Here is a 25,010-nt window from a genome sequence, read left to right as displayed (position 1 = left end):
CCAGCATCACTTCCCCCGGGGCCTCGTGATGCGGCCCGGCCGGTGGGGATTTCTCAGAGGAAGCAGCCCCGCAGGGGTTCCACCGCCCGGCGCAGAACGGGCACCGGATCTGTGGCTCCACCATGCGCCTCGGGGCCGCAGGCACTCGGAGGGAGGTGAGGGTGGCCGTGGGGAGGGCAGAGCGGCTGCGGGGAGGGTGTGAGGGTGGCCGTGGGCTTCTGAGGAAGGGTGGTCGTGGGGACAGGGACAGGAAGACCTGCGGGAGTGGGGAATGACACCCGTGGGGGTGGGGAATGACCCCCAGTGGGGATGGGGAATGACGCCAGCGGGGAGGACAGCTGCTGGGACAGGGGAAGGAACACCGCTGGAGAAGAGGCAAGGGCGCCCATGGGGAAGGGAGCAGGGACACGCGTGGCGGTGGGAGTGAGGTGATTAAGGGGCAAGGAGCACGGACATTCGCGGGGTGGGAGCGAGGAAATAAGGTCGAGGACACCTGGTGGTGCTGCGGCGAGGACGGCCGCGGGGATGTGATGTGGGTGAGAGGGGCTGTGGGGACGGGAAAGAGGTCACCCGTGGGGGCGGGATGAGGACACGTGTGGGGATGGAGTGAGGACACCCCTGGGCAGGGGAGGTGCAGACAGCTTCGGTGCCCGAGCTACAGGCGCCTCCTGCCGCGTCCCCGTGGGAGCGGGCCGGGCCGGGGGGCAGCCCCGCGGGCTCCGCCCGTGGGAGCGGGGCGGGCCGGGCGGCGCGGGGCCTTCCCCGGGCGGCGGGGGCCGGTCGCGGGTGGTGGGGAAGCCTCTGCGGCCACGGTCCTGCGAGTCAGAGTCCGGCCGGCCCGCCCCGCCCCCGCGGCCGCCATGCCCGCACGCCGCCGCCGCCCCGGGGCCCGAGCCCTGCCCCCCCAGCTGCGAGCCCTGCCCCCCAGCTGCGAGCCCTGCCCCCCCAGCTGCGGGCGCTGCCCCCTCAGCTGCGAGCCCTGCCCCCCCCAGCTGCGTGCGCTGCCCCCCCAGTTCCGAGCCCTGCCCCCCCAGCTGCGTGCGCTGCCCCCCCAGCTGCGAGCCCTGCCCCCCAGCTGCGAGCCCTGCCCCCCCAGCTGCGTGCGCTGCCCCCCCAGTTCCGAGCCCTGCCCCCCCCAGCTGCGTGCGCTGCCCCCCCCAGCTGCGAGCCCTGCCCCCCCCAGCTGCGTGCGCTGCCCCCCCAGTTCCGAGCCCTGCCCCCCCCAGCTGCGTGCGCTGCCCCCCCAGTTCCGAGCCCTGCCCCCCCCAGCTGCGTGCGCTGCCCCCCCAGTTCCGAGCCCTGCCCCCCCCAGCTGCGTGCGCTGCCCCCCCAGTTCCGAGCCCTGCCCCCCCCAGCTGCGTGTGCTGCCCCCCCAGTTCCGAGCCCTGCCCCCCCCAGCTGCGGGCGCTGCCCCCCCAGCTGCGAGCCCTGCCCCCCCCAGCTGCGTGCGCTGCCCCCCCAGTTCCGAGCCCTGCCCCCCCCAGCTGCGTGCGCTGCCCCCCCAGTTCCGAGCCCTGCCCCCCCAGTTCCGAGCCCTGCCCCCCCCAGCTGCGGGCGCTGCCCCCCCAGTTCCGAGCCCTGCCCCCCCAGTTCCGAGCCCTGCCCCCCCCAGCTGCGGGCGCTGCCCCCCCAGTTCCGAGCCCTGCCCCCCCAGTTCCGAGCCCTGCCCCCCCGCTGCGGGCCCTGCCCCCCCAGCTGCGGGCGCTGCCCCCCCAGTTCCGAGCCCTGCCCCCCCGCTGCGGGCCCTGCCCCCCCAGCTGCGGGTGCTGCCCCCCAGCTGCGGGCGCTGCCCTCCCGCCTGCCGCAGGTGCTGCCGCTGCCGCCGCCCCGGGAGAGGAGTCGCCGTGGGCTTGGCCGGCGGCCGCTGAGGCCGGGCAGGAGCCGGCGCAGCGATGCAGGCAGGTGAGAGGCCGGCAGGCAGCTCGGGCCGGGCCGTGCCCCGGAGCCCGCGCAGCAGCGGCCCCGTGGAGGCACCCTGGGCACGGGCGGCCGGGCACCCTGCCCTGCCAGATCCCCTGTCCCGCGGGGCTGCACGGTGAGAGCGAGCCCCGGGGCCGTGCCCGGCCGGCCGCTGCCACCTCCGTGCCCTGTCCTTCACAGCCATTGTGATCACTGAGCAGCCGGTGTCGGTGGCCGTGCCCGTGGGACACAGCTTCAGCCTGCGGTGCCGAGCCCAGGGGTGCACGGCGCTGTGGTACCAGTGGTTCTGCCAGCACCAGGTGAGGCACGGCACCGGGCCGGCTGCCAGCCCCCGGGGCTGGATCTGGCCCTCTGTGGGCAGAGCTGGTGGGAGCCAGAAGACTGGCAGGAGACAGGATCTGTGTGCCAAGAGCTCCTGCAGGTGCTGAGGGAGGGCAGAGAGTCGTAGAGTGGTTTGGGTTGGAAGGGCCCTTGAAGATCTAGGTCCAACCCCTTGCCATGGGCAGGGGCACCTTCCCCTGGACCAGGTTGCTCCAGGCCCTGTCCATGAAAATGGAATGGAAAAGTTCCATCTGCATCCCAGCAGCCGGAGGAGACCAGGGATTCCCACTTCTGCTCTCACTAGTGGCCTGCTGGTACCTTCTACTACCAGCACTGAGGGAGGCCTTGCTGCTTACTGCCTGTGCTTTCCCTTCAGTCTGTCTGCCAGCAGATCCCTGGTGCCACCCAGGAGGACTTGCACATCACTGCACAGCAGTCCCAGCTCTACACCTGCAGAGTCAACGACCTCCACAAGAACTGCGTCTTCTCCGACTGGGTGAAGGTGGAGGTGCACCAGTGTGTGGCCAGAGGTACCAGTGTGTGGCCAGAGGTACCAGTGTGTGGCCAGAGGTATCAGTGTGTGGCCAGAGGCACCAGTGTGTGGCCAGAGGTACCAGTGTGTGGCCAGAGGTATCAGTGTGGCTTGTGGCCTTGCTGCAGTTGGTCCCTTTCTCAGCCCTGCAGCAGTGTCTGGGGCAGTTCCAGCGACAGTTGTGTCCTCCCGGCTCAAAAAGCGCAGGGCAGGAGAGCTCCAGCCTGCAGGCCTGAGCCAGACCTCTGCATCCACCCCCTGGATGGTTCAGGTTCCCGTGGTGGTCCCAAAGCCCTCCTCTGTCTGTGTCTGCCCCACGTGCTGAGCGCTCGCCCTGGGGTTCCCGGCGTGCTGCTGGCTGTTTGCCAGCTTGCAGCGGGCGGAGGGGCCGGGAGAGACGATTTGGCTGTTGCCAAGCTGAGCAAAAATAACTCCAAGGGTGGCTGCCCTCTGCACGTTGGCTTGGCCTTGGCAGCAAAGGGCAAGAGTCAGGCCTGAGAAGGCAGCAGCAGGGCTGTGAGGTGTCCCTTGCTGCGGTGGCTGTCACTGAAAGGTGCGGCAGCGATGCTGCAGCCACGGCTGCCCCGGGGGGAGACCGCTGCTCTGCCAGGCTGCAGAGGGCTGCTGGTGTCTGATGGGCTCCAGCCTGGTGGCTGTTCTCTGTCCCGGAGGGAGGACACATTGTGTGCCACTGCTTCACAGGGCTGCCCCCTCAGCTCTGGCACGGAGAGCCTCTCATTGTCCTCAACCCCAGCGCGCAGCGGCTGGAGGCGGGGAGGCCGCTGCAGCTGCGCTGTGCTGCCCTGGGAGTGCCGGCCCCCAGCTACCAGTGGTACCGCAACGGCAACCCGCTGCAGCACCAGAAGAGAAAAAGGCTCTGGGTAACGTTGCCTTGGGGGAGCTCGGGCTGCTGAGGTGGGTGATGGCAGGAGCTCAGAGAGGCAGGAGAGCCTCGGGAGAGCCTGCTGAAAGCGGTGTCGCTGCCGTCCGGGCCGGTGCCGGTCCTTCAGCCTGGCTTGTGGCTGACTGCAGGGCTGGGGTGTGCCTTGGTCTGTGTGCTCAGGTGAGTGCTGGCAGAGAGCAGCCTCCCCCTGGCCAGCCTCCCCGTGACCAGCCCTTGAGGAGCAGCTTCCTGCTTAGCTCTCCATGTGCCGTGCCGCAGGGCTGTGAGGAAGCTCTCCAGGTATCCAGCTGGGTGAAGAGGGAATACATCTAAGGAGCTGCTTTCAGAGCCGCTCCGAGGAGTAACCTATCACAGACGTGTCAAGGGCTCTCAGCGTAGCTCTCTGCTGCTTCACAGCGGTGCTGGAGAGCAGCTCTTGTGCCTCTGCGCAGGGCACCGTGCCGTGGTGGAGCTGGGGGAGTGCTGCGTGCCTGCGGCAAAGCTAGGACAGTCCTGACACAAGGAGCCGGGGGACAGCAGGGGCTCTGGGGTCACTGTGGGTCACTGGCTGAATGCCAATCACTGCTGTCTTCTTGAGGCAGGAAAGGCAGATTTCACAGAGCAACTGTCAGGGCTGCAAGGGACATCAAGGCTCCTCCAGTTCCAACCCCCCTGCCATGGGCAGGGACACCTCACACCACAGCAGGTTGCTCACAGCCACCTCCAGCCTGGCTGCAAACACCTCCAGGGATGAGGCTTCCACTACCTCCCTGGGCAGCCTGTACCAGGCTCTCACCACCCCCATGTCTAATCTAAATCTGCCCTCCTCCAGCTTGGAGGGAATGTCTTTCTGGGGCATCCTAGGGAGGGTAAGGAGGCCAAGACAGCTTCTCAGCAGGTGTAGGTGCTGCTGGAGTGGTAGATTGCTCTTTTCATGGGGAAGTTCAGGGTGGGGATTAGGAAGAGGTGAGTGGTGCTGCCCTGCAGCCAGAGAGGCAGCAAGAGCTCTGCCCTGGACAAAACCACAGCCAGCCTGACCCCACTGATGGCTTCAGTTCCTCTCTGAGATGGAGAAGCACAGAGGTCCTGGGCAGCCAGTCCTGTTCTGATCCTTGCCCCCTGCCAAGAGAAACGTGTGAGAGCTGAGAGCTTGCCAGGGGAGAGCAGTGGCCATGGCCAGGCTTTGAGTTCAGACCAGCTGGGGCAGAGCATGGCTGTGACAGGCTGCCAGGGTGCTGCAGGGGGAAGGGCAGGCAGCTGGGCAGAAGGTTCTTGCACTCCAGGAGCTGGGGCTAGCGGCACACCTTCCGGCCTGGCCTCGCTGAGCTGCTCAGGGAAGGCAGAAGCTGTGGGAAGGCTCAGCTGAGGCCAGGAGCAAGGCCTCAGCAGCAAGAGCAGGGGTGGCCTGGGCAGGAGGGTGCAGACTGTCCCCCATAACTGGCTGTGGTTTGCTGTTTGGTCTCCAGATTGCCCAGGCACAGGCCGGCGACTCGGGCACCTACCTCTGCTGTGCCTCCAACAGCCGTGGGCAGCACTGGAGCAGCGCCGTGGACGTGCTCGTGGGTGAGCCTCCCAGCCTGGCACCAGCCCTGCCAGGCTAGCTTGGGGGTGCTGGTGGGGGAGAAGCTGCCCAGGAGCCAGCAATGGGCACTGGCAGCCCAGAAGGCCAATGGCAGCTCAGCTGCCATTGGCCTTCTGGGCTGCCAGTGCCCGTTGCCAGAGATGGAGAGAGAGGATCCTGCCCCTCTGCCATGGGGCAACACAAGAGAGCCCTGGTCCAGAGTAGGCCACCAAGATGAGCAGAGGCTTCCCAGGGCAGGGCACCCAGGAGCACAGCTAGGAGGGGTTGGAGAGCCTCCACAGAAGGAGACTCCACAACCTCTCTGGGCAGCCTGCTCCAGGCCTCCAGCAGCCTCACCCCAAAGAAGTTTCTCCTCATGCTGAGGTGGAACCTCCTGGGTCCCAGCCTGTGCCCATTGCTCCTTGTCCTGCCCCTGAGCACCACCAAACAGAGCCTGGCACCTCCATCCTGCCAGCCAGCCCTCAGCTCTTGATAGACATTGATCAGGTACCTCTCAGCCTCCTCTCCACACTCAGCAGCCCCAGGGCTCTCAGCCTCTCTTCCCAGCAGAGATGTTCCAAGTCCCTTCATCATCCTCACAGCCTCCCTTGGACTCTCTCCAGCAGGTCTCTGTCTCTCTGGCACTGGGAGCCCAGAGCTGGACATAATCCTGCAAGGCAGAGCAGAGGGGCAGCAGAACCTCCTGATGGTTCTCAAACCCTCCTCAGCTCACCAGATCTGTGTGGTGAAGGCTGGCAGCAGGCTGTGGAGATCTCAGCTGTGGTGTCTGGTCCAGCTCTGTGCTGCTGGGGGCTGCTGAGCAGGTGCCAAGCTGTGGTGGGAGCTGGCATGGCTGCTTGGCACAAGGGAACCATTTCCCTCTTTCTTTTCCAGGTCCATGCTGCTCAGAGAAGTTCTTTGGTGAGTACTGCAATATTTTGCCCCTAAGCAATTAATCCCTCCATGAAAGGCAGGCTGTGGGTGGGTGGCAGGGCAGGACAGGACAGGGCAGTGCTCCTCAGCAGAGGCTGCTGCAGGCCTTTGTGCCCACACTGCCATGGGCTCTGTGCTTTGGGGCTCACAGCTGCCAGGCACAGGGGGAGTCCCATCCCTGCCAAGCCCTGATTGGTCTCAGCAAGACTACTCCTTAGGAGCAACCCAGTCCTGTCCACTTTGCCCACCAAAGGAGTGTTGTGCTTGGGACACCTCTTCCCCTCCTTGAAACACCTCCCAGAGCAAGGCAGGACTCCTTGCTGCCACCACCACCAGTCTGGTTTCCCTGCAGTGGAAAGTGGGGGTCAGATGAAAGCAGGAGCCTGGGGGGGGCGGATCCTCCTGCAGCCCTGAGGGGGAAAGAGCCTCTCAGCCTGGCTCAGGCAGTGCTGGCAGGTCCTGGCAGAGCAGGCACTGAGTAAGCTCAGCCCTGCATCTCCTCCTGCAGTGCTGCAGTGTGGCTGGCAGCAGAAGCTTCCAAGGTGTCCCTCCCCAGGGGATGGCTCTGAGCTCTGTGCAGGGGCTCGGCAAGCCCACAGCGTTCTGGAGGCTGCCCCAGGCCGGCAGGAGGGCAGGGCCTGTACTTCCTGCCTAGCTGAGAAGGATTTGCCCTGCCCAGGAGGTGAGCCCTTGCCTCCTGCTGCCTGTTCCCAGCCCTGTCCCTCGGTGTTCCTCCCAGCCACAGGCAAGGTCGCGCTGCTGGTGGGCAACAGCCACTACCGGCACCACCCCAGCCTGCGGGCTCCCGGCAGAGACGTCTGTGAGCTGAGGCTTCTTCTGGAGCAGCTGAGCTTCCAGGTGGTGTCCCTGCTGGACCTCAACAAGGCTGAGATGCTGGCAGCAGTCAGTCAATTCCTGCAGCTCCTGGGGAAGGGAGTCTATGGTAAGGGGCAGGCAGCCCTGCGCCGAGCGGCGGGGAGCAGGCAGCAGTGGTTGGGTGGCAGGGAGGAGCAGGAGCCACAGGGTGGGATGGGTTGGGTTGGAAGGGAGCTCAGAGCCCAGCCAGCTCCAGCCCCTGCCATGGGCAGGGACACCTCCCACCAGCACAGGCTGCTCAGGGCCTCATCCAGCCTGGCCCTGAGCACCTCCAGGCAGGAGGCAGCCACAGCCTCCCTGGGCAACCTGTGCCAGTGTCTCCCCACCCTCACTGCCAAGGATTTCTTCCTCCTCTCCACTCTCAGTCTCCCCTCTCCCAGCTCAAAGCCATTGGCCCTCAGCCAGTCCCTCCCCAGCTCTCCTGCAGCCCTTCAGCTGCTGGGAGGCTGCTCTGAGGTCTGCCTGGAGCCTTCTCTTCTGCAGGCTGCACAGCCCCAACTCTCCCAGCCTGGCCCCACAGGGGAGGCTCTGCAGCCTCTGCTCATCCTGGTGGCCTCCTCTGGAGCCTCTCCAGCAGCTCCAGGTCCTGCTTGTGCTGGGGGCCCCAGAGCTGGAGGCAGTGCTGCAGGTGGGCTCTGAGCAGAGCAGAGCAGAGCAGAGGGGCAGAATCCCCTCCCTGTGCTGCTGCTCTCCCTGCTCTGGCTGCAGCTCAGCACTCAGCTGGCTCTGGGCTGCCAGGGCCCAGTGCTGCCTCCTGAGGAGTTTGTCACCAACTGACACCCTCAGATCCCTCTGAGAGTGAATCAAAAGAGGAGAGATGGAACTTTGCTTTGGGGGAGGTGGCAAGGGAGGCCTGCAGTGGTGCCAGGCTTGGCAGGATCCCCCAGACAAAGAGCTTGGGCTGGGTTCAGGCAGGCAGAGCAGGCCTTGCTCCAGCCCCTGGCTCACTGCCACCTCCAGCAGCCTGCTCTCAAGCTGAGGCTTTGGGGAGCCAGTGCTTGTGACAGCAGATGGGAGGAGCTGCTTTGGTACTGCCTTGGATGTCAAAACCGAGAGCCTGATCTGCACTCCTGTTTGTGAGGACAGCGCCAGAGGATCAGAGAGTCACTGAGGCTGGAAAAGACCTTTGAGACTGTCCCTTCCAACCATAACCCAGCTGCCATGGTCACCAAACCATGTCCCAAGGCACCACACCTCCAGCTTCCTGCACACCTCCAGGCATGGGGACTCCACCACCTCCCTGGGCAGCCTCTGCCACCCCCTGACCGCTCCTGCAGCAAAGAAATGTCTCCTCCTCTCCAGCCTAACCCTCCCCTGGCACAGCTGGAGCCCAGTTTTGTCTTCTTTGGAGCCTTGACTGCTACAGCTGCCCACAATTTCCTCCTTTCTCTTTCCTGATGATCTACTTTGGGCCTCTGAAAGCCTTTCTCTGCAGCAGAGCATTCCCAGCTGCAGGTGGCTCTGGGCTTGCACATTTTGCTTGTCAGACTCTGTCCTCAGTGGGCAGGGCTCAGACACAGCCCCAGGCATGGGATCCCGTGGGTCTTGGTCACCTTTGCTGGTGCCTGTCACTGCTTTGGCCTTTCTGAGCTCCTTCCACCCCCTGAGAGCACCTTGCAGCTAGCTGGGGCTGGTCTCTGCTTCCAAGCCTGAGCAGGAGGCTGCTCTGCAGCCCTGGGGCACTGCAGGGCGCTCCGGGCAGCGCAGCTGGCGCAGGGCAGGCCAAGGGCAGCGCTCAGCTTGGGGCTGGAGCTGGTGCAGTGGGCAGGGACAGGGCACAGTGAGGTGCTTCTGGAAGCTGTGTCTCACTGGGGCAGGCTGAGTCTTTAAGGCTGAGAGGGACCTGATCAATGTCTATCAAGAGCTGAGGGCTGGCTGGCAGGATGGAGGTGCCAGGCTCTGGTGGTGCCCAGGGGCAGGACAAGGAGCAATGGGCACAGGCTGGGACCCAGGAGGTTCCACCTCAGCATGAGGAGAAACTTTGGGGTGAGGCTGCTGGAGGCCTGGGGCAGGCTGCCCAGAGAGGTTGTGGAGTCTCCTGCTGTGGAGGCTCTCCAGACCCCCCCTGGCTGTGTTCCTGTGTGCCCTGCCCTGGCAGGGGTTGGCCTGGATGATCTCTGGAGCTCCCTTCCAGCCCCTGGCACTCTGTGACTGTGATCTTGGTAGCCTCTTCTGCCCTTTTTTGCACCTTCCCTACCTTCCTCTTGAAGTGAGATCCCTAAAACTGGACAAAGGATCTAAGTGAGGTCTACCTGAGACTGAGGAGAGTGGTGAGAGCCTCCCTGCTGACCTTGCATCTCCTGGCAGAGCTCTGCCTGCAGCCAGTGCTGGCTCACCTTCAGCAGCATGTGCCCCCCAGGCCCTGGCCCAGCCCTGCTGCTCAGGCAGTCCTCAGCCAAAGCACTGCCAGGGTTTGTCCTCCTCCTTGGCTTCTCCAGCCCCTGGCAGGGGCTGGCTGTGTTGTGAGGCACAGGACCATCCTCTGCCTGCATGCTGAGCTGCTCCACAGGTGGAGACTCAGGTGGCTGCTTGTCCTCCAGCTCTCTGCTGAGGAAAGCTGCAGAGGATCTTTGAAGGCCTCAAACATCTCCTGAGTCAGCCAACTGTGCAGCTCTCAGGGCAGCAAGGAGTGCAGCCTCAGCCAGGGTGCAGGTGGCACCCAGCTAAGGGTGGTAAGGCTGAGGGATGGGATGGGAGCCATCCAGAGGGACCTGGACAGGCTGCAGAGGTGGCTGAGGAGAGCCTCATGAGGTCCAACAAGGCCTCTCCCTCCCTCTGCTGCTGAAGGCTTCCTGCCTTGTACCAGCCTGCAGGTTCCTGCCTCAGTGCCTAGGGGCTGCTGTAGCCTTCTGGCCTTGGGTTTTGTCAGAGATGATCAGCAGTGATGTGGAGTCCCTCAGGGCTGTGTCCTGGGCCCAGTGCTCTTTGACATCTCTGTCACAGCCATGGGCAGTGGCACTGAGGCACCCTCAGCAGGTTTGCTGCTGGCACAGAGCTGTGTGGTGCCATGGACTCCCCTGAGGGAGAGGATCCATCCAGAGGGCTCTTGGCAGGCTGGAGGAGTGGCCCAGTGCCAGCTGCAGGAGGCTCAACAAGGCACAGGGCAAGGTCCTGCAGCTGGCTCGGGCCAAGGCCAGGCACAGCTCCAGGCTGGGTGCAGAGTGGGGGGAGAGCAGCCCTGGAGAAAGAGCCCTGGAGGCCTTCTGCAGCCCAAGCAGCTCTGTGGGTGTCTGGCTGTGAGGAGCAGGCTGCAGGCTCTCTCCAGCACTCATCCTCTCCTCTCCCTGTTCCCAGCTGTCTTCTACTATGCTGGGCATGGCTATGAACATCTGGGGAGGAACTACATGGTGCCTGTTGATGCTCCCCAGCCCTACAGCCCTGAGCACTGCATCAGTGTGCAGAGGGTCCTGCAGAAGATGCAGCAGCAGCAGACAGCCCTGAACCTCGTCCTGCTGGACACCTGCAGGAAGTGGTAGGCTTCAGCGCCCCCCCGGGCTGGGCCCAGCCTGCAGCGGGCAGGGGCTGTGGGGGCAGGGGCCAGGCTCAGCCCCAGCTCCTGCCCCAGCCCCTGGGGGGCTCCTGAGGCTGCCCAGAGGCATACCCCCTGCTGTGCTGCTGAGCCCAGGCCTCTGGTAAGGTCCAGTGGGTTGTGCCATAACATCAGCAGGCTGCCAGCTCCTGCAGGGTGTCCTGGCCTTGTGTTAGGGGCAGAGGGCACCTGCCTGAGCTCTGCTGGAAACCTCCCCATGGCTCTCTGGGTGAAGAAGCCTGGCAAGCAATGGCAGGCTCCCTGCAGGCTGCAGAGGGCTGGCTGTGCCCTGCCATGGGGGCTGGCTGTGCCCTGCCATGAGGGCTGGCTGTGCCCTGCCATGGGGGGCTGGCTGTGCCCTGCCATGGGGGGCTGGCTGTGCCCTGCCATGGGGGCTGGCTGTGCCCTGCCATGGGGAGCTGGCTGTGCCCTGCCATGGGGGCTGGCTGTGCCCTGCCATGGGGAGCTGGCTGTGCCCTGCCATGGGGGCTGGCTGTGCCCTGCCATGGGGAGCTGGCTGTGCCCTGCCATGGGGGCTGGCTGTGCCCTGCCATGGGGAGCTGGCTGTGCCCTGCCATGGGGGCTGGCTGTGCCCTGCCATGAGGGCTGGCTGTGCTCAGCACAGGCTGTGTCTCCCTGTCAGCCCTCCCTGGGGCAGCTGACCTGAGAGGCTGCAGCAGCACTGCTGACCTGCTGCTGTGTGGAGGGGATGCTGCTGGGGCTCCTGAGCTTCCCTCCTCCTGGCTGTGCCCTTGCCAGCATCCCCAGGAGTGCAGCAGGGTGGGGAGAGGATTGCAAGCTGTGCAGCCTGGCTCCTGGGGTCCCTGCAGTGGTGTGAGCTGGGGCCCAGGCTGCTGCTGAGCTCAGAGCTGCTTTAGCTCTGTCTGTGGAAAGCTCATCCTGGAATCCCAGGGTGGGTTAGGCTGGAAGGGAGCTCAGAGCTCAGCCAGCTCCAGCCCCTGCCATGGGCAGGGACACCTCCCACCAGCACAGGCTGCTCAGGGCCTCATCCAGCCTGGCCTGAAACACCTCCAGGCAGGAGGCAGCCACAGCCTCCCTGGCCAACCTGTGCCAGAGTCTCCCCACCCTCACTCACAACAATTTCTTCCTCCTCTCCACTCTCAGTCTCCCAGCTCAAAGCCATTGTCCCTCCCAGCCCTTGTCCAGAGTCCCTCCCCAGCTCTCCTGGAGCCCTTCAGCTGCTGGGAGGCTGCTCTGAGGTCTGCCTGCAGCCCTCCTGGGGCAGGTGTTGAGGCACAGCCAGCTCCAGCGATGCTGGCAGCATGGAGTGAGGCAGTAGAGCAGGTCGCAGGCTGTAAGCTGCTCAGGGTGAGCATTCCCAGCCCTGCAGAGGAAGGGCACCAAGGGCTGCACACTGCAGGGGTGGCAGTGCGTGCAGGCTGGGGGCAGCAAGGTCCCTGGCACCTTTCTGGTTGGGGTGCAGGCAGCACAGGGACAGCTCTGCACTGGCTCCTCCCTGACCTGCCAGTCTGCCTCAGGTGGGCTGCTCCCCCTGGGAGTGGGCAAGCAGCCACCTTCTGCAGCTGCAGGCCTGAGATCTGCAGGCCAAGGGCATGGCTTGATGGCCATGGTGGTGTTGGGGTGGGCTCAGTGATCTTAGAGGGCTTTTCCAGCCTGAGCAATTGAGCCCAGCCCTTCTCTAGCCCTACCCAGGCTGCTGCTCAGCCAGGTCCCTCAGCTCTGCCTCTCTGAGCCCCCTGTAGGGATGGGGGTTCAGCCCCTGCCTGGGCAGGCTGTGAGGTGCCTGCATTCCCTGAGGAGCAGCTGAGGAGCAGCCCCAGCTGGCAGGGGCTGCAGGGTAGCCCAGAGCCCTGGGCCAGGTGCTGGAGACAGAGTCCTGCCCGCTGTGGCTCCCTCAGGGACACTGTCCCTTGGGCCATGCTGGCCTCCTCTCTTCTCTGCACTGTCTTGCTCAGAAGTGGCCTCAGGAGGCTTGGCTGCAGCCACAGCCTCAGGCTGCTTGCAGCTCTCTGCTGCAGACAGGTCAGAGCTGGCCCCATCTGGGGTCTTCATGGGACTCCTGGCTTCAGCCTCTGCTGCTGCCCAAGGAACTGCTGCCAGCAGTGCCCAGGTGTCCCAGGAGGCCACACCTGCAGTGCTGTGTCCAGCTCTGGGCTCCTCAGGAGGGACACTGAGGAGCTGGAGAGGTCCAGGGCAGGGCAGTGGGGCTGGAGCAGGGCCTGGAGCCCCTGGGCTAGAGGAGGGGCTGAGGGAGCTGGGGGTGTTGAGGCTGGAGAGGAGGAGGCTGAGGGAGACCTCGCTGCTCTCTGCAGCTCCCTGCAGGGAGGTTGGAGTGAGGAGGGGACAGCCTCTGCTCCTTGGTGGCAAGGGACAGGAGCAGAGGAGAGGGCTCCAAGCTGCCCCAGGGCAGGCTCAGGCTGGAGCTCAGGGAACATTTCCCCCCTGGAGGGGCTCTCAGCCATCGGCAGAGGCTGCCCAGGGCAGTGCTGCAGCCCCCCCCCCCCGGGGGTGTTCCAGCAGCTGTGGAGCTGGTGCTCAGGGCCATGGTTTGGGGGTTGGGCTGAGGGTTGGGCTGGAGCAGCTTGCAGCTCTCTTCCCACTGGCTGCATCCTGAGTGTGGTTCTGTGCTGGTCTCGCTGCCCAGGGCAGGGGCTGGGCACTGCTGCAGCTCTGGGCTCTGGCTGCTGCCAGCTGTGCCCAGCTGTGAGCCTGCCTTGCTCTCTTGCAGGTACAGCCCCGGGGGTGCCCTGTCGCAGGTGCAGCCACTGCAGCCCTGGGGCAACACAGTCTATGGCTATGCCACGTGAGTGCCACCCAGGGCCACAGCCTCCTCCTGTCCCCTCCCCTCCTGCTTGGGGGCTTTGGGGGCTCCTGGCCCCACGCTGGGACGCAGGGCAGAGGCTCCTCCTGTCCCCTCCTGCTTGGGGGCTTTGAGGGTTTCAGAAGGCTTCCCTCAGGTCTCCTTTGGCACTCCCCCTGCCCTCCAGCCCTGCTCTCCAGGCTCTTCTGTCCCTCTGCCTGCCCTGCTGGCAGCCTGTCATCAGTCACAGGTGGCATCAGCTCCAGCCCACCGTGCTCCCAGGCCTGCCCCTGTCTGCCCAGCTGCCTGTGGTCTGAGCAGGTCCCCTGAAGCCTCCTGAGCCGCTCCCCCGGCAGTGCCTCTGGCTTGGCAGCTCCTGTCACCCCTGGAGGCTGGCAGAGAGGCTGCCCTGCTCTCCACCCCTCCTGCTGCTCCTGCCCATCCCATGCCCACCCCCCCCCCCCTCCCTGGCCAGCCCCAAGCACTCTGTGTCACTGCTGGAGGCCCTGGCTTGGGGCTCAGCCAGCAGAGGCTGTGTGGAGCCCTGGCTGCCCCTGAGGGCTCCATGGCAGCACAGGGAGCTGAGGCCAGATCCCTCCTGCAGGAGTGAGGATGCAGAGGCCTATGAGCTGCAGGATGGGCAGCTCAGCTTGGGCATCTTCATGCAGTACCTGAAGCAGCACATCCTGCAGGAGAAGAAGGTCACACACATGCTGGAGGATGTCTTGGAGGGTAAGGGCTGGGCTGGAGAGCACCTGCAGGGCTCGGCAGAGACAGCGGCAGGAAAGCACTGCTGCCACACTACCCTTCCCCATTCTCCCTTCCCTTTCCCCTTCCCCCTCCTTTCCCCTTCCCCCTCCTTTCCCCTTCCCCCCCCTTCCCCCTTCCCCCCCTTTCCCCTTCCCCCCCCTTTCCCCTTCCCCCCCCTTTCCCCTTCCCCCCCCTTTCCCCTTCCCCCCCCCTTTCCCCTTCCCCCCCCATTCCCCTTCCCCCCCCTTTCCCCTTCCCCCCCCTTTCCCCTTCCCCCCCCTTTCCCCTTCCCCCCCTTTCCCTTCCCCCCAGTGCCAGGCCCTGCCCCTGGCAGCTCAGGGTGGGTTGGCAGCAGCCTGGAGCTTCCCTCCCAGCCAGGCCTGGGCTGGCAGGGCCCTTCAGGGCAAGGGAGGTGCAGCCCCCTGCCAGGGCAGTGCCCCTCGGCCAGAGCAGGGGGTGCCAGGCGGGGGGTGCCCGGCAGGGGGTGCCCGCGGCTGAGCCCGCGCTGCCCCCACGCCCAGCCGTGGGGCAGGACCCGCTGGTGGCCGGCAGGCAGGTGATGGAGATCAAGCACTCGCTGAAGGAGCCGCGGGCCCTGACAGACCCCCTGCGCCCCGCCGCGGCGGTGGCCCAGCGCCGGGGGCACGGCCGCGGTGAGCCCCGGGGGCGGGCAGGGCACGGCCGGGGGGCGCTGCCGGCCGGGGGGCACTGACCAGCCGGGGTCGCTGTCCGGCGGGGGGCGGGCAGGGCACGGGCAGGGGGAGCTGCCGGGGGGGAACGCTGCGGGGCGGGGGGCGCTGCCGGGCTGGAGCAGCTGCCGGGGGGGAACGCTGCGGGGCGGGGGGCGCTGCCGGGCGGGGGGCGCTGCCGGGCGGGGGGGCGCTGCGGGGCGGGGGGCGCTGCCGGGCGGGGGGCGCTGCGGGGCGGGGGGCGCTGCGGGGCGGGGGGCGCTGCCGGGCGGGGGGGCGCTGCCGGGCGGGAGCAGCTGCCGGGTGGGGGGCGCTGCCGGGTGGGGGGCGCTGCGGGGCGGGAGCAGCTGCCGGGTGGGGGGCGCTGCCGGGTGGGGGGCGCTGCGGGGCGGGAGCAGCTGCCGGGCGGGGGGGCGCTGTGGGGCGGGGAGCGCTGCCGGGCGGGGGGGCGCTGCGGGGCGGGGGGCGCTGCCGGGTGGGGGCGCTGCGGGGCGGGAGCAGCTGTGGGGCGGGGGGCGCTGCCGGGCGGGGGGGCGCTGCCGGGCGGGGGGGCGCTGCCGGGTGGGGGCGCTGCGGGGCGGGGGGCGCTGCCGGGTGGGGGGGCGCTGCGGGGCGGGGGGCGCTGCCGGGCGGGGGGGCGCTGCCGGGCGGGGGGCGCTGCCGGGCGGGAGCAGCTGCCGGGTGGGGGGCGCTGCCGGGTGGGGGGCGCTGCGGGGCGGGAGCAGCTGCCGGGCGGGGGGGCGCTGCCGGGCGGGGGCGCTGCCGGGCGGGGGGCGCTGCGGGGCGGGGGGCGCTGCCGGGCGGGGGGGCGCTGCCGGGCGGGGGGCGCTGCCGGGCGGGAGCAGCTGCCGGGTGGGGGGCGCTGCCGGGTGGGGGGCGCTGCGGGGCGGGGGGCGCTGCCGGGCGGGAGCAGCTGCCGGGCGGGGGCGCTGCCGGGCGGGGGGCGCTGCCGGGTGGGGGCGCTGCGGGGCGGGGGGGCGCTGCCGGGAGGGGGCGCTGCGGGGCGGGGGGCGCTGCCGGGCGGGGGGCGCTGCGGGGCGGGGGCGCTGCGGGGCGGGGGGGTGCTGCCGGCCGGGGGGCGCTGCGGGGCGGGGGCGCTGCGGGGCGGGGGGCGCTGCCGGGCGGGGGGCGCTGCCGGGCGGGGGCGCTGCGGGCCGGGGGGCGCTGCGGGGCGGGGGGCGCTGCCGGGCGGGGGCGCTGCCGGGCGGGGAGCCCGGGAGCGGCTCAGGGCTGGGCTTTGCCTTGCAGAGCTGCCGAGCCGGGTGCTGACCTTCCCCTGCGGGGCGGCGGCGGAGCTGCACTGCCACCGCCTCTTCTCCAACGTGCTGCTGCTCTGTGCCAAGCTGCTGCCCGCCCCGGCGCGCCTGGCCGATGCCCACCTGCTGCTCCGCCGGGCCCCGGGCACCTCCGAGAGCATCTGCTCCCCCTCGGGCCCTGCCCCTCCAGGCCAGCAGCCTCCTGCTGCCCAGGCTGAGGTGAGGGGCAGCCCAGGGGGTGCTGAGGGCTGGGGAAGGGCAAAGACCTCCCTGCACTGCTGCCTCTGCCGCAGGAGTGCTCTGCAGAGCTCCTGGAGAGCCCCTGACAGCCCCCCAGGCCCCCCAGGCTGCCTGCCTGGCTCCTAACCCAGCCCAGCCCTGGGCCCTCACTGCCAGCAGCACACTGAGAGGCTGGAGCAGGGCCAGAGAAGGGCAGCAGAGCTGGGGAAGGGGCTGGGGAAGAGGGCTGGGGAGGAGCAGCTGAGGGAGCTGGGGGGGGGTTGGTGTGGAGCAGAGGAGGCTGAGGGAGACCTCATTGCTCTCTGCAGCTCCCTGAGAGGAGGCTGCAGGGAGCTGGGCTTGGGCTCTGCTCCCTAGGCTCAGGTGAGAGCAGGAGAGGAACTGGCCTGGAGTTGTGCCAGGGGAGGCTTGGGTTGGAGAGGAGGAAGAATTCCTTTGGTGCCAGAGTGGTCAGGGGCTGGCAGAGGCTGCCCAGGGAGGTGGTGGAGTCCCCATGCCATCAGCTGAGCTGAGCTGAGCTGCCCTTGGCCTTCTGGGCTGCCTGTGCCCATTGCCAGAGCTGGAGAGAGAGGATCCTGCCCCTCTGCTCTGCTCTGCTCTGGGGAGACCTCACCTGCAGGGCTATGTCCAGCTGTGGGGCCACCGACACAGGAAGGACCTGGAGCTGCTGGAGAGGCTCCAGAGGAGGCCACCAGGATGAGCAGAGAGGATGGAGAGCCTCCCCTGTGGGGCCAGGCTGGGGGTGTTCAGCCTGGAGAGGAGAGGGCTCCAGGCAGACCTCACCTGGGGGCCACAGAGCTGCAGGAGGGCACCTGGCTCCTGGCAGGGCTTGGGCAAGCTGGCAGCTGTGCCAGCCCTCAGGGGAGCTGCTGGCACTGCCTGAGGCACCCTTGTAGCACAGCCTGAGCTATGCCTGTGGCACCTTTGGGTGCTCTCCCTGAGGCCCAGAAGGGAGCTGGTGGTGGGGCTGGGAGGGTGCTCTGCACCTCAGCAGGAACCTGGGGAGGGGCAGCAGGGGCCTGGGGAGGGGCAGCAGGGGGCAGGGAGGGGCAGCAGGAGCCTGGGGAGGGGCAGCAGGGGGCAGGGAGGGGCAGCAGGAGCCTGGGGAGGGGTAGCAGGGGGCAGGGAGGGGCAGCAGGAGCCTGGGGAGGGGCAGCAGGGGGCAGGGAGGGGCAGCAGGGGGCAGGGAGGGGCAGCAGGCGCCTGGGGAGGGGCAGCAGGGGGCAGGGAGGGGCAGCAGGGGGCAGGGAGGGGCAGCAGGAGCCTGGGGAGGGGCAGCAGGGGGCAGGGAGGGGCAGCAGGCGCCTGGGGAGGGGCAGCAGGGGGCAGGGAGGGGCAGCAGGGGGCAGCAGGCTGCCCTGCATGGTCCCTGCTGCCCCCAGGGCTGCCCTGCATGGTCCCTGCTGGCTTCAGGGCTGCACCACATCAGGAGCTCATGGAACACAGGTTCCTAGAGCCACACAGTGGGTTGGCTTGGGAGGGAGCTCAGAGCTCAGCCAGCTCCAGCCCCTGCCATGGGCAGGGACACCTCCCACCAGCACAGGCTGCTCAGGGCCTCATCCAGCCTGGCCCTCAGCACCTGCAGGCAGGAGGCAGCCACAGCCTCCCTGGGCAGCCTGTGCCAGGCTCTCTCCAGCCTCTCCCTCAGCTCCAGGTCCTTCATGGGGGCTCCACCTCTGGGCCCAGCCCTGCAGGGGGGTCTGACAGAGCAGGGCAGGGGGCAGGGGGCAGGATCCAGCTCTGGCCTCCCTGCCCTGGCTGCAGCCCAGGCTGCCCCTGGCCTCCTGTGCTGCCAGTGCCCAGCGCTGGCTCCTGCCCAGCTTCTCCCCCTCTAGCCCCCCCAAGGCCTTCTCTGCAGGGCTGCTCCCAGGCTCCCCCCCAGCCTGGACTGCTCCTGGGGGAGGTGCAGGCCCCTGCCCTTATTCCCTTCTGTTGCCTCTTGTTGTGCTGCCCCAGGACAGGGAGAGCCTGGCCCCCACCTGGCAGAGCCCCCCGGAGCTCCTGGGCTCCCTGCTGGCCCCTGGGTGCCAGCAGGGGATGGACTGCACCCTGCAGCTGCCTGCCCTGCAGAAGGCTCAGGTAGGGAGCTGCCAGCTGCAGGCCTCCTGCCCCCTCCCCCAGTGCCAGTGCCCAGAGCTGGCTGTGCTGCTCCGCTGCTGTGCCCTGGCACTGCCCCCCCGGGGCACTGCCCGCCCTGGGGCAGCCAGCTGTGTGCAGGAGGAGCTCTGCTGGCCCTGCAGGCTCAGCAGCTGTCCCCTGCCCCCTGGCTGGGTCCCTGCTCCCTGCCTGTGGCAGCTGGGGGAGGTCCCAGGGGGCTGCCCAGGCCACCTCAGCCCCTGCCAGCAGGGTGGCAGTGCCAGGCCCGCCCCCAGCTGTGCCCCTCAGGAGCCCCTCAGCCTGTGTGCAGGGCAGAAGAGAGGCAGCACTGCTGCTGCCCTGGCCTGGCCCTCCCCCCAGCCCCTCCCTGCCCCTCCTCTCTCAGTGGCAGCTTTCCCCTCTCTGCCCCCCAGCCTGGGCACTGCCAGCTGCTCCTCTGCTGCGGGCAGGCTCGCCCCAAGCCTGCTGCAGGCAGCTCCTTGGCTGAGGTGGTGCTGAGCCCCAGCACAGGGCAGCTGCTGCAGCCCCTGAGTGCTGCTGAAGCTCTTGGCTGAGCCCTGCACCAGCACTCAGCATTGCCCTCAGCTGCAGGCCTGAGCCCTGGCCCTGCCTGCCGCAGTCCTCTGGCTCCATTCTACCTCTGCCTGCCTGGCACAGGGGGCACAGCCCCTGCTGAGGGCTGTAGCTGCCAGGAAGGTCTCTGCCTCCTGATGGTTGCTTTCTGCTGCCTTCACCACCTCTGTAAGGACCTCAGCCCTGCTGGGTCCCTGGGGGTGCTGCTGTTTGAGCTGCTGGCTGCACTTCAGGGAGCCATGGAATGGGTTGGAAGAGACCTCAGAGATCGTCCAAGCCCCTGCCAAAGGCAGGGACACCTCAGTCCAGCCCAGGCCTCATCCAGCCTGAGCAGCCCCAACTCCCCTAGCCTGTCCCCTGCCCTCTGATGGCCTTCATGGCCTCCTCTGGAGCCTCTCCAGCAGCTCCAGGTCCTTCCTGTGCTGGGGCCCCAGAGCTGGAGGCAGTGCTGCAGGTGGGCTCTGGGCAGAGCACTGTGCCAGCCCTGCGCTTGCACCCTGCACTCCCTGTGCCCTGCCCTGGGCACTGTGGCTGTGCCTGGCTGCAGTCCTGCTGCCCCCAGAGCAGATCACCAAGGTGCTCAGAGCCAGGGCAGCCTGCTGCAGCCCCCCTGTGCTGTGCCAGCCTGCAGCTGCTCTCCTGCAGCGCCAGGGGGGCTCCTGCCTGGCCTCCCAGCTCCCCTCAGGCCTCTCTCTGGCCTCTGCCCTGCCCTGCAGAATGGCAGCTGGGGAAGAGCTCTTCTGCCTTTGAAGGGAAGCAGAGGGCAGCCTGTGGGGCTGGTGGTGCCAGGGCTTTGTCCAAGCAAGCTGTGAAGCTCTGCTAAGCCCAGGGATGGTCAGCTGAGCTGCTGGAGAGGCTCCAGAGGAGGCCACCAGGATGAGCAGAGGCTGCAGAGCCTCCCCTGTGGGGCCAGGCTGGGAGAGTTGGGGCTGTGCAGCCTGCAGAAAAGAAGGCTCCAGGCAGAGCTCAGAGCAGCCTCCCAGCAGCTGAAGGGCTCCAGGAGAGCTGGGGAGGGACTGTGGAGAAGGGCTGGGAGGGCCAGGCTGAGGGCCAATGGCTTTGAGCTGGGAGAGGGGAGACTGAGAGTGGAGAGGAGGAAGAAACTCTTGGCAGTGAGTGTGGGGAGACACTGGCACAGGCTGCCCAGGGAGGCTGTGGCTGCCTCCTGCCTGGAGGTGTTTCAGGCCAGGCTGGATGAGGCCCTGAGCAGCCTGTGCTGGTGGGAGGTGTCCCTGCCCCTGGCAGGGGCTGGAGCTGGCTGAGCTCTGAGCTCCCTTCCAGCCCAACCCATTTAGGATGCTGTGATTCCTGCTCCCCCCTGGCAGCATCCTGGGGGTGCTGCTCCCGGGGGCAGTGCCCTGGCCCTGCTGCTGGATGTCAGTGAGGTGTCCTGAGCTCGGGGGAGGGCCTGGGGTGCAGCCCTGGCAGCAGCACTGCTGCCTCCGGCCACGGCAGGGAGCTGCGAGCCTGCAGCGCAGCCCTGCGGCTCCGCGCTGCCCCGGGCCCTGCCCTCTGCTCTCCCCTGCAGGCAGACGTGGTGCTGCAGCTGGATCTGCACTACAGGCAGCGGGGCAGCGGGCAAAGGACTCGGGAGAGCCTGAGGATGACCCTGCAGAGAGCCCTGCTGGGGCAGGGCTGCGGCCAGGGCGCTGCAGCTGCCGCCCAGGAGTGGCTGCAGCAGGCGGCGGTGCTGAGCACCGAGCCCCAGGGCCAGGCATCTCTGAGCACAGGCTCTGGGCACAGCCTGCCCAGCAGCAGCCCCAGGAGCAGCAGCAGCCCCAGGAGCAGCAGCAGCCCCAGCAGCAGCAGCCACAGGAGCAGCAGCAGCAACCCCAGCAGCAGCAGCAGCAGCCACAGGAGCAGCAGCAGCCGCCCCAGCAGCAGCAGCAGCCCCAGCAGCAGCAGCCACAGGAGCAGCAGCAGCAACCCCAGCAGCAGCAGCAGCAACCCCAGCAGCAGCCACAGCAGCAGCAGCAGAAGCAACCCCAGCAGCAGCCACAGCAGCAGCAGCAGCAGCAACCCCAGCAGCAGCCACAGCAGCAGCCAGCCTGAGGAGAATGATGAAAGTGACCTGAGCCAGCTCTGCACTGCCCTGTGGCAGGCTGGCACTGGGCACGGCTGCCCCTGACCCTGCTGGGCATGGCTGGCATCCATGGGACCTGCTGGCACTGGGCACAGCTGCCCCTGACCCTGCTGGGCATGGCTGGCATGGCTGGCAGCTGTGGGGTGGGTGCCACCTCTGTGTGGGTGCCACCTCTGTGTGGGTGCCACCTCTGTGTGGGTGCCAGCTGTGGGGTGGGTGCCAGCTGTGGGGTGGGTGCCACCTCTGTGTGGGTGCCAGCTGTGGGGTGGGTGCCAGCTGTGGGGTGGGTGGCAGCCATCCAGGCCTCCTCTCCGGTGCAGGACCTCCCAGCTGTGAGAGGTGGAGAAGAGCAGGGGGCAGGGGGCAGAGTCCCCCAGAGGTGGGGTCAGGGCCATTCCTTCTCCTGAGTGCCAGCCTGCTGTGCTGAGGGCAGCTCCTGGCACTGCCTTGTGTGGCACAGAGCTGCCCAGGGGAGCCAGGGCCCCGGGGGCAGCCCAGCTGGGTGCAGTCCTCTCCTGCCTGCCTCTTTCCTCACTGCTCTTGGAGTGCTCTGCCAGGCCCTGGGGGGATCAGCTGCCTCAGCAGGGAGCAGCCAGCTGGGGGCCTGGGAAGGACCTCTGGAGATCACCCAGCCCCTACCCCTGCCAGGGCAGGGCACCCAGGGCAGGGCACCCAGGAACGCTGCCGGGGGGGTTGGAAGCTCCCCAGAGCAGGAGGCTCTACAACCTCTCTGGGCAGCCTGCTCCAGGGCTGTGCAGCCTCAGCCTCATGCTGGAGAGCAGCCTCTGGAACCACCAAGGTGCCAATAAATGAAGCCAGCCTGGCAGGGGCTGGAGCAGAGAGCAGCAGAGCTCACTTCTGGCTCCTGTGATCATGGGGGAGAGAGAGCCTGGAGATCAAAGACTGCTTGAGAGCTGAAGGGTGGTGGAAGGGGGAGGGTGCCCAGGCTCTCTCTGGAGCTAAGGGTGGTGTGGAGAGAGCACTGGGTGAGCTGTGAGGAGGCTCCTGAGTGCCTGTGGTGTCTGCTGCAGCCTGCAAGTGTGGAATGCTCCCTGCAGGAGCAGGGGAGGCCCTCCTGCATCTCACCAGGAGCAGAGCCAGGGGAGAGGAGAGGCCCCAGCTGGCTCAGGCCTGGAAAGGCTCCTAGGGAAAAATGCCAGGCTGGGGGAAGGGGAAATGTGGATGAGGTCTGCCTGGACCTCAGCAAGGCCTTTGACACCATCCCCCACAGCAAACTGCTGGCCAAGCTGTCAGCCCCTGGCTGGGACAGCAGCACTCTGAGCTGGGTTAGGAACTGGCTGGAGGCTGAGCCCAGAGAGTGGTGGTGAATGGTGCCACAGCCAGCTGGCAGCCAGGCACCAGTGGTGTGCCTCAGGGGAGACCTCATTGCCCTCTACAACTCCCTGAAGGGAGGTTGTAGCCAGGAGGGGGTTGGTCTCTTCTCCCAGGCAACCAGCACCAGAACAAGGGGACACAGTCTCAAGCTGTGCCAGGGGAAGTTTAGGCTCAAGGTGAGGAGAAAGTTCTTCCCAGAGAGAGTTGTTAGCCCTTGGGCTGTGCTGCCCAGGGAGGTGGTGGAGTCCCCATCCCTGGAGGTGTTCAAGAGGGGACTGGATGTGGCCTGTGGGGACAGGTTGGACTTGATGATCTTTGAGGTCTCTTCCAACCTTGGTGACTCTGTGATTCTGTGAAATGTCCAGGCTGGGCTTTGGGAGGGGATGGAGCAGCAGAGGAGCTGCCCCAGAGAGGCTCAGCTGCCTGCAGGGGCAGCCAGGGCTCAGCTCCAGCTGCAGCCAGCTGCCTGGGAACGGCTCCAGAGGGGCTGGGGAGAGCTGGACTCCTGCTGCCTCCTGAGGGAGAGGCTGTGGGGCAAGAGGAGGTCCTGGCCCACACGGCCATGGCAGAGCTGAGCTCTCCAGTGGTGGCACCAGCCTGGGAGGGGTGGCTGATCCCTGCCAGGCTGATCCCTGCCAGGCTATGCTGCCAGCCAGCCCTGGGCAGGCTGAGGACTGGGCTGGGGAACCTTATGAAGTGCAATAAGGGCAAGGGCAGGGTCCTGAGCAGGGTCCTTGGTGTGAGGAACCTTTGCCAAGGGCCGGGAGGGCCAGGCTGAGGGCCAATGGCTTTGAGCTGGGAGAGGGGAGACTGAGAGTGAGAGGAGGAAGAGATTGTTGTGAGTGAGGGTGGGGAGAGACTGGCACAGGTTGCCCAGGGAGGCTGTGGCTGCCTCCTGCCTGGAGGTGCTGAGGGCCAGGCTGGATGAGGCCCTGAGCAGCCTGTGCTGGTGGGAGGTGTCCCTGCCCATGGCAGGGGCTGGAGCTGGCTGAGCTCTGAGCTCCCTTCCAGCCCAACCCATTTAGGATGCTGTGATTCCTGCTCCCCCCTGGCAGCATCCTGGGGGTGCTGCTCCCGGGGGCAGTGCCCTGGCCCTGCTGCTGGATGTCAGTGAGGTGTCCTGAGCTCGGGGGAGGGCCTGGGGTGCAGCCCTGGCAGCAGCACTGCTGCCTCCGGCCACGGCAGGGAGCTGCGAGCCTGCAGCGCAGCCCTGCGGCTCCGCTGCTCTCTCCCGGGCTGGTCCTGACCCTGCTCAGGCAGCCAGCTCCCTGCCAGGGGCCAGGAGCCGGGTGGCAGAGGCATGGCAGAGGTCTCAGCAGGGAAAACTCTTCCTGTCCACTCCCTGCCAGAGGGGAAAACCAGCAGGCACTGAGCAAGGGCAGAGGAGGCCACAGAGATGCTGCCAGGGCTGGAGCAGCTCTGCTGTGAGGCCAGGCTGAGGGAGCTGGGGGTGAGCAGCCTGGAGAGGAGAAGGCTCCAGGGGCACCTCAGAGCTGCCTTCCAGGGCCTGAAGGGAGCCTGCAGGAAGGCTGCAGAGAGACTTCTCCTGAGGGGGTCTGGAGCCAGGCCAAGGGGGAAGGGTTTGGAGCTGAGGCAGAGCAGGGTCAGACTGGAGGGGAGGAAGAAGCTCTTCAGTGTGACGGTGCTGAGGCTCTGGCACAGGCTGCCCAGGGAGGCTGTGGCTACCTCCTGCCTGGAGATGTTGAAGGCCAGGCTGGATGAGGCCCTGAGCAGCTGAGTCTGGTTGAGAACTGTCCCTGCCTGTGGCAGGGGTTGGAGCAGATACTGCTGAGCTCCCTTCTAAGCCAAAGCACTCTGGATTCCCCCTGTGGAGGCAGAGCCCCCAAGCCAAGCACTGAAGTGTCTCAGGTTGTCATTGCAGAGAGCCCCCAGCACCTGCAGGGCTCCATGGCCTCCTCTCCCTCAGCTCCAGGGCTTGGTGCCGAGGAGCTCTGAGCCCCCCCAGCCTGAGCCATCCTGGCCTTGTGGGAACAGGGCCCTGGGTCCCAGAGCTGGCTCCAGCCAGGCCTGGAGAAGGGAGAGCAGCTTCTGCTGTGTCACCACAGCCGGCCCTGGGCCTCCTCCTGCCGTGGTGCTGAGGCTGAGCCCCAGGACCCCCACCCAGATGGATGCCTTTGGCCTTTGGGGATGACGGCAGGAGCCCTGCGCCGCCGGCACGCAAATGCCAAGGGGCTGCGGGAAAGGTCAGAGCAGGCTGGGGCAGGGCTGGGGCTGGCAGCCAGCAGCATGCCCTTTCCTGATGCCTTTTTAATGGCTGCTCTCAGCTGCAGCACCTGGGGCTCTGCCTCACCTCGGCTGGGGGCTGGGGGGAGCCTGCTGGGAAAGAGCAATGAGGCTGAGCTGCCAGGGGAGAGCTGCAGCAGAGCCTCTGAGCTGCCAGGGGAGAGCAGCAGCAGAGCCTCTGAGCTGCCAGGGGAGAGCAGCAGCAGAGCCTCTGAGCTGCCAGGGCAGAGCTGCAGCAGAGCCTCTGAGCTGCCAGGGCAGAGCTGCAGCAGAGCCTCTGAGCTGCCAGGGCAGAGCTGCAGCAGAGCCTCTGAGCTGCCAGGGGAGAGCTGCAGCAGAGCCTCTGAGCTGCCAGGGGAGAGCTGCAGCAGAGCCTCTGAGCTGCCAGGGGAGAGCAGCAGCAGAG

At 67.4% G+C, this 25,010-nt stretch overlaps 1 protein-coding gene across 1 annotated transcript; it reads left to right on the top strand.

The window, feature by feature from the left end:
* The first annotated feature begins 122 nt into the window (after positions 1-122).
* On the top strand, positions 123-21,101 carry LOC104306224 (mucosa-associated lymphoid tissue lymphoma translocation protein 1). Its single transcript, XM_054168779.1, has 17 exons — positions 123-155; positions 1,778-1,898; positions 2,101-2,219; positions 2,618-2,771; positions 3,476-3,654; positions 5,123-5,219; positions 6,112-6,138; positions 6,890-7,093; positions 10,321-10,498; positions 13,266-13,340; positions 13,942-14,069; positions 14,609-14,740; positions 16,025-16,165; positions 17,837-17,847; positions 18,229-18,351; positions 20,471-20,702; positions 20,970-21,101. Exons 1-17 carry the CDS (start codon positions 123-125, stop codon positions 21,068-21,070), a joined length of 2,055 nt encoding a protein of 684 aa, XP_054024754.1. The 3' UTR covers positions 21,071-21,101.
* The last annotated feature ends 3,909 nt before the right edge of the window (positions 21,102-25,010 follow it).

This window comes from Dryobates pubescens, chromosome 17 (genome assembly GCF_014839835.1).
Source record: "Dryobates pubescens isolate bDryPub1 chromosome 17, bDryPub1.pri, whole genome shotgun sequence".
Lineage (NCBI taxonomy): Eukaryota > Metazoa > Chordata > Aves > Piciformes > Picidae > Dryobates > Dryobates pubescens.
This window is presented reverse-complemented; position numbering and strand designations above follow the sequence as displayed.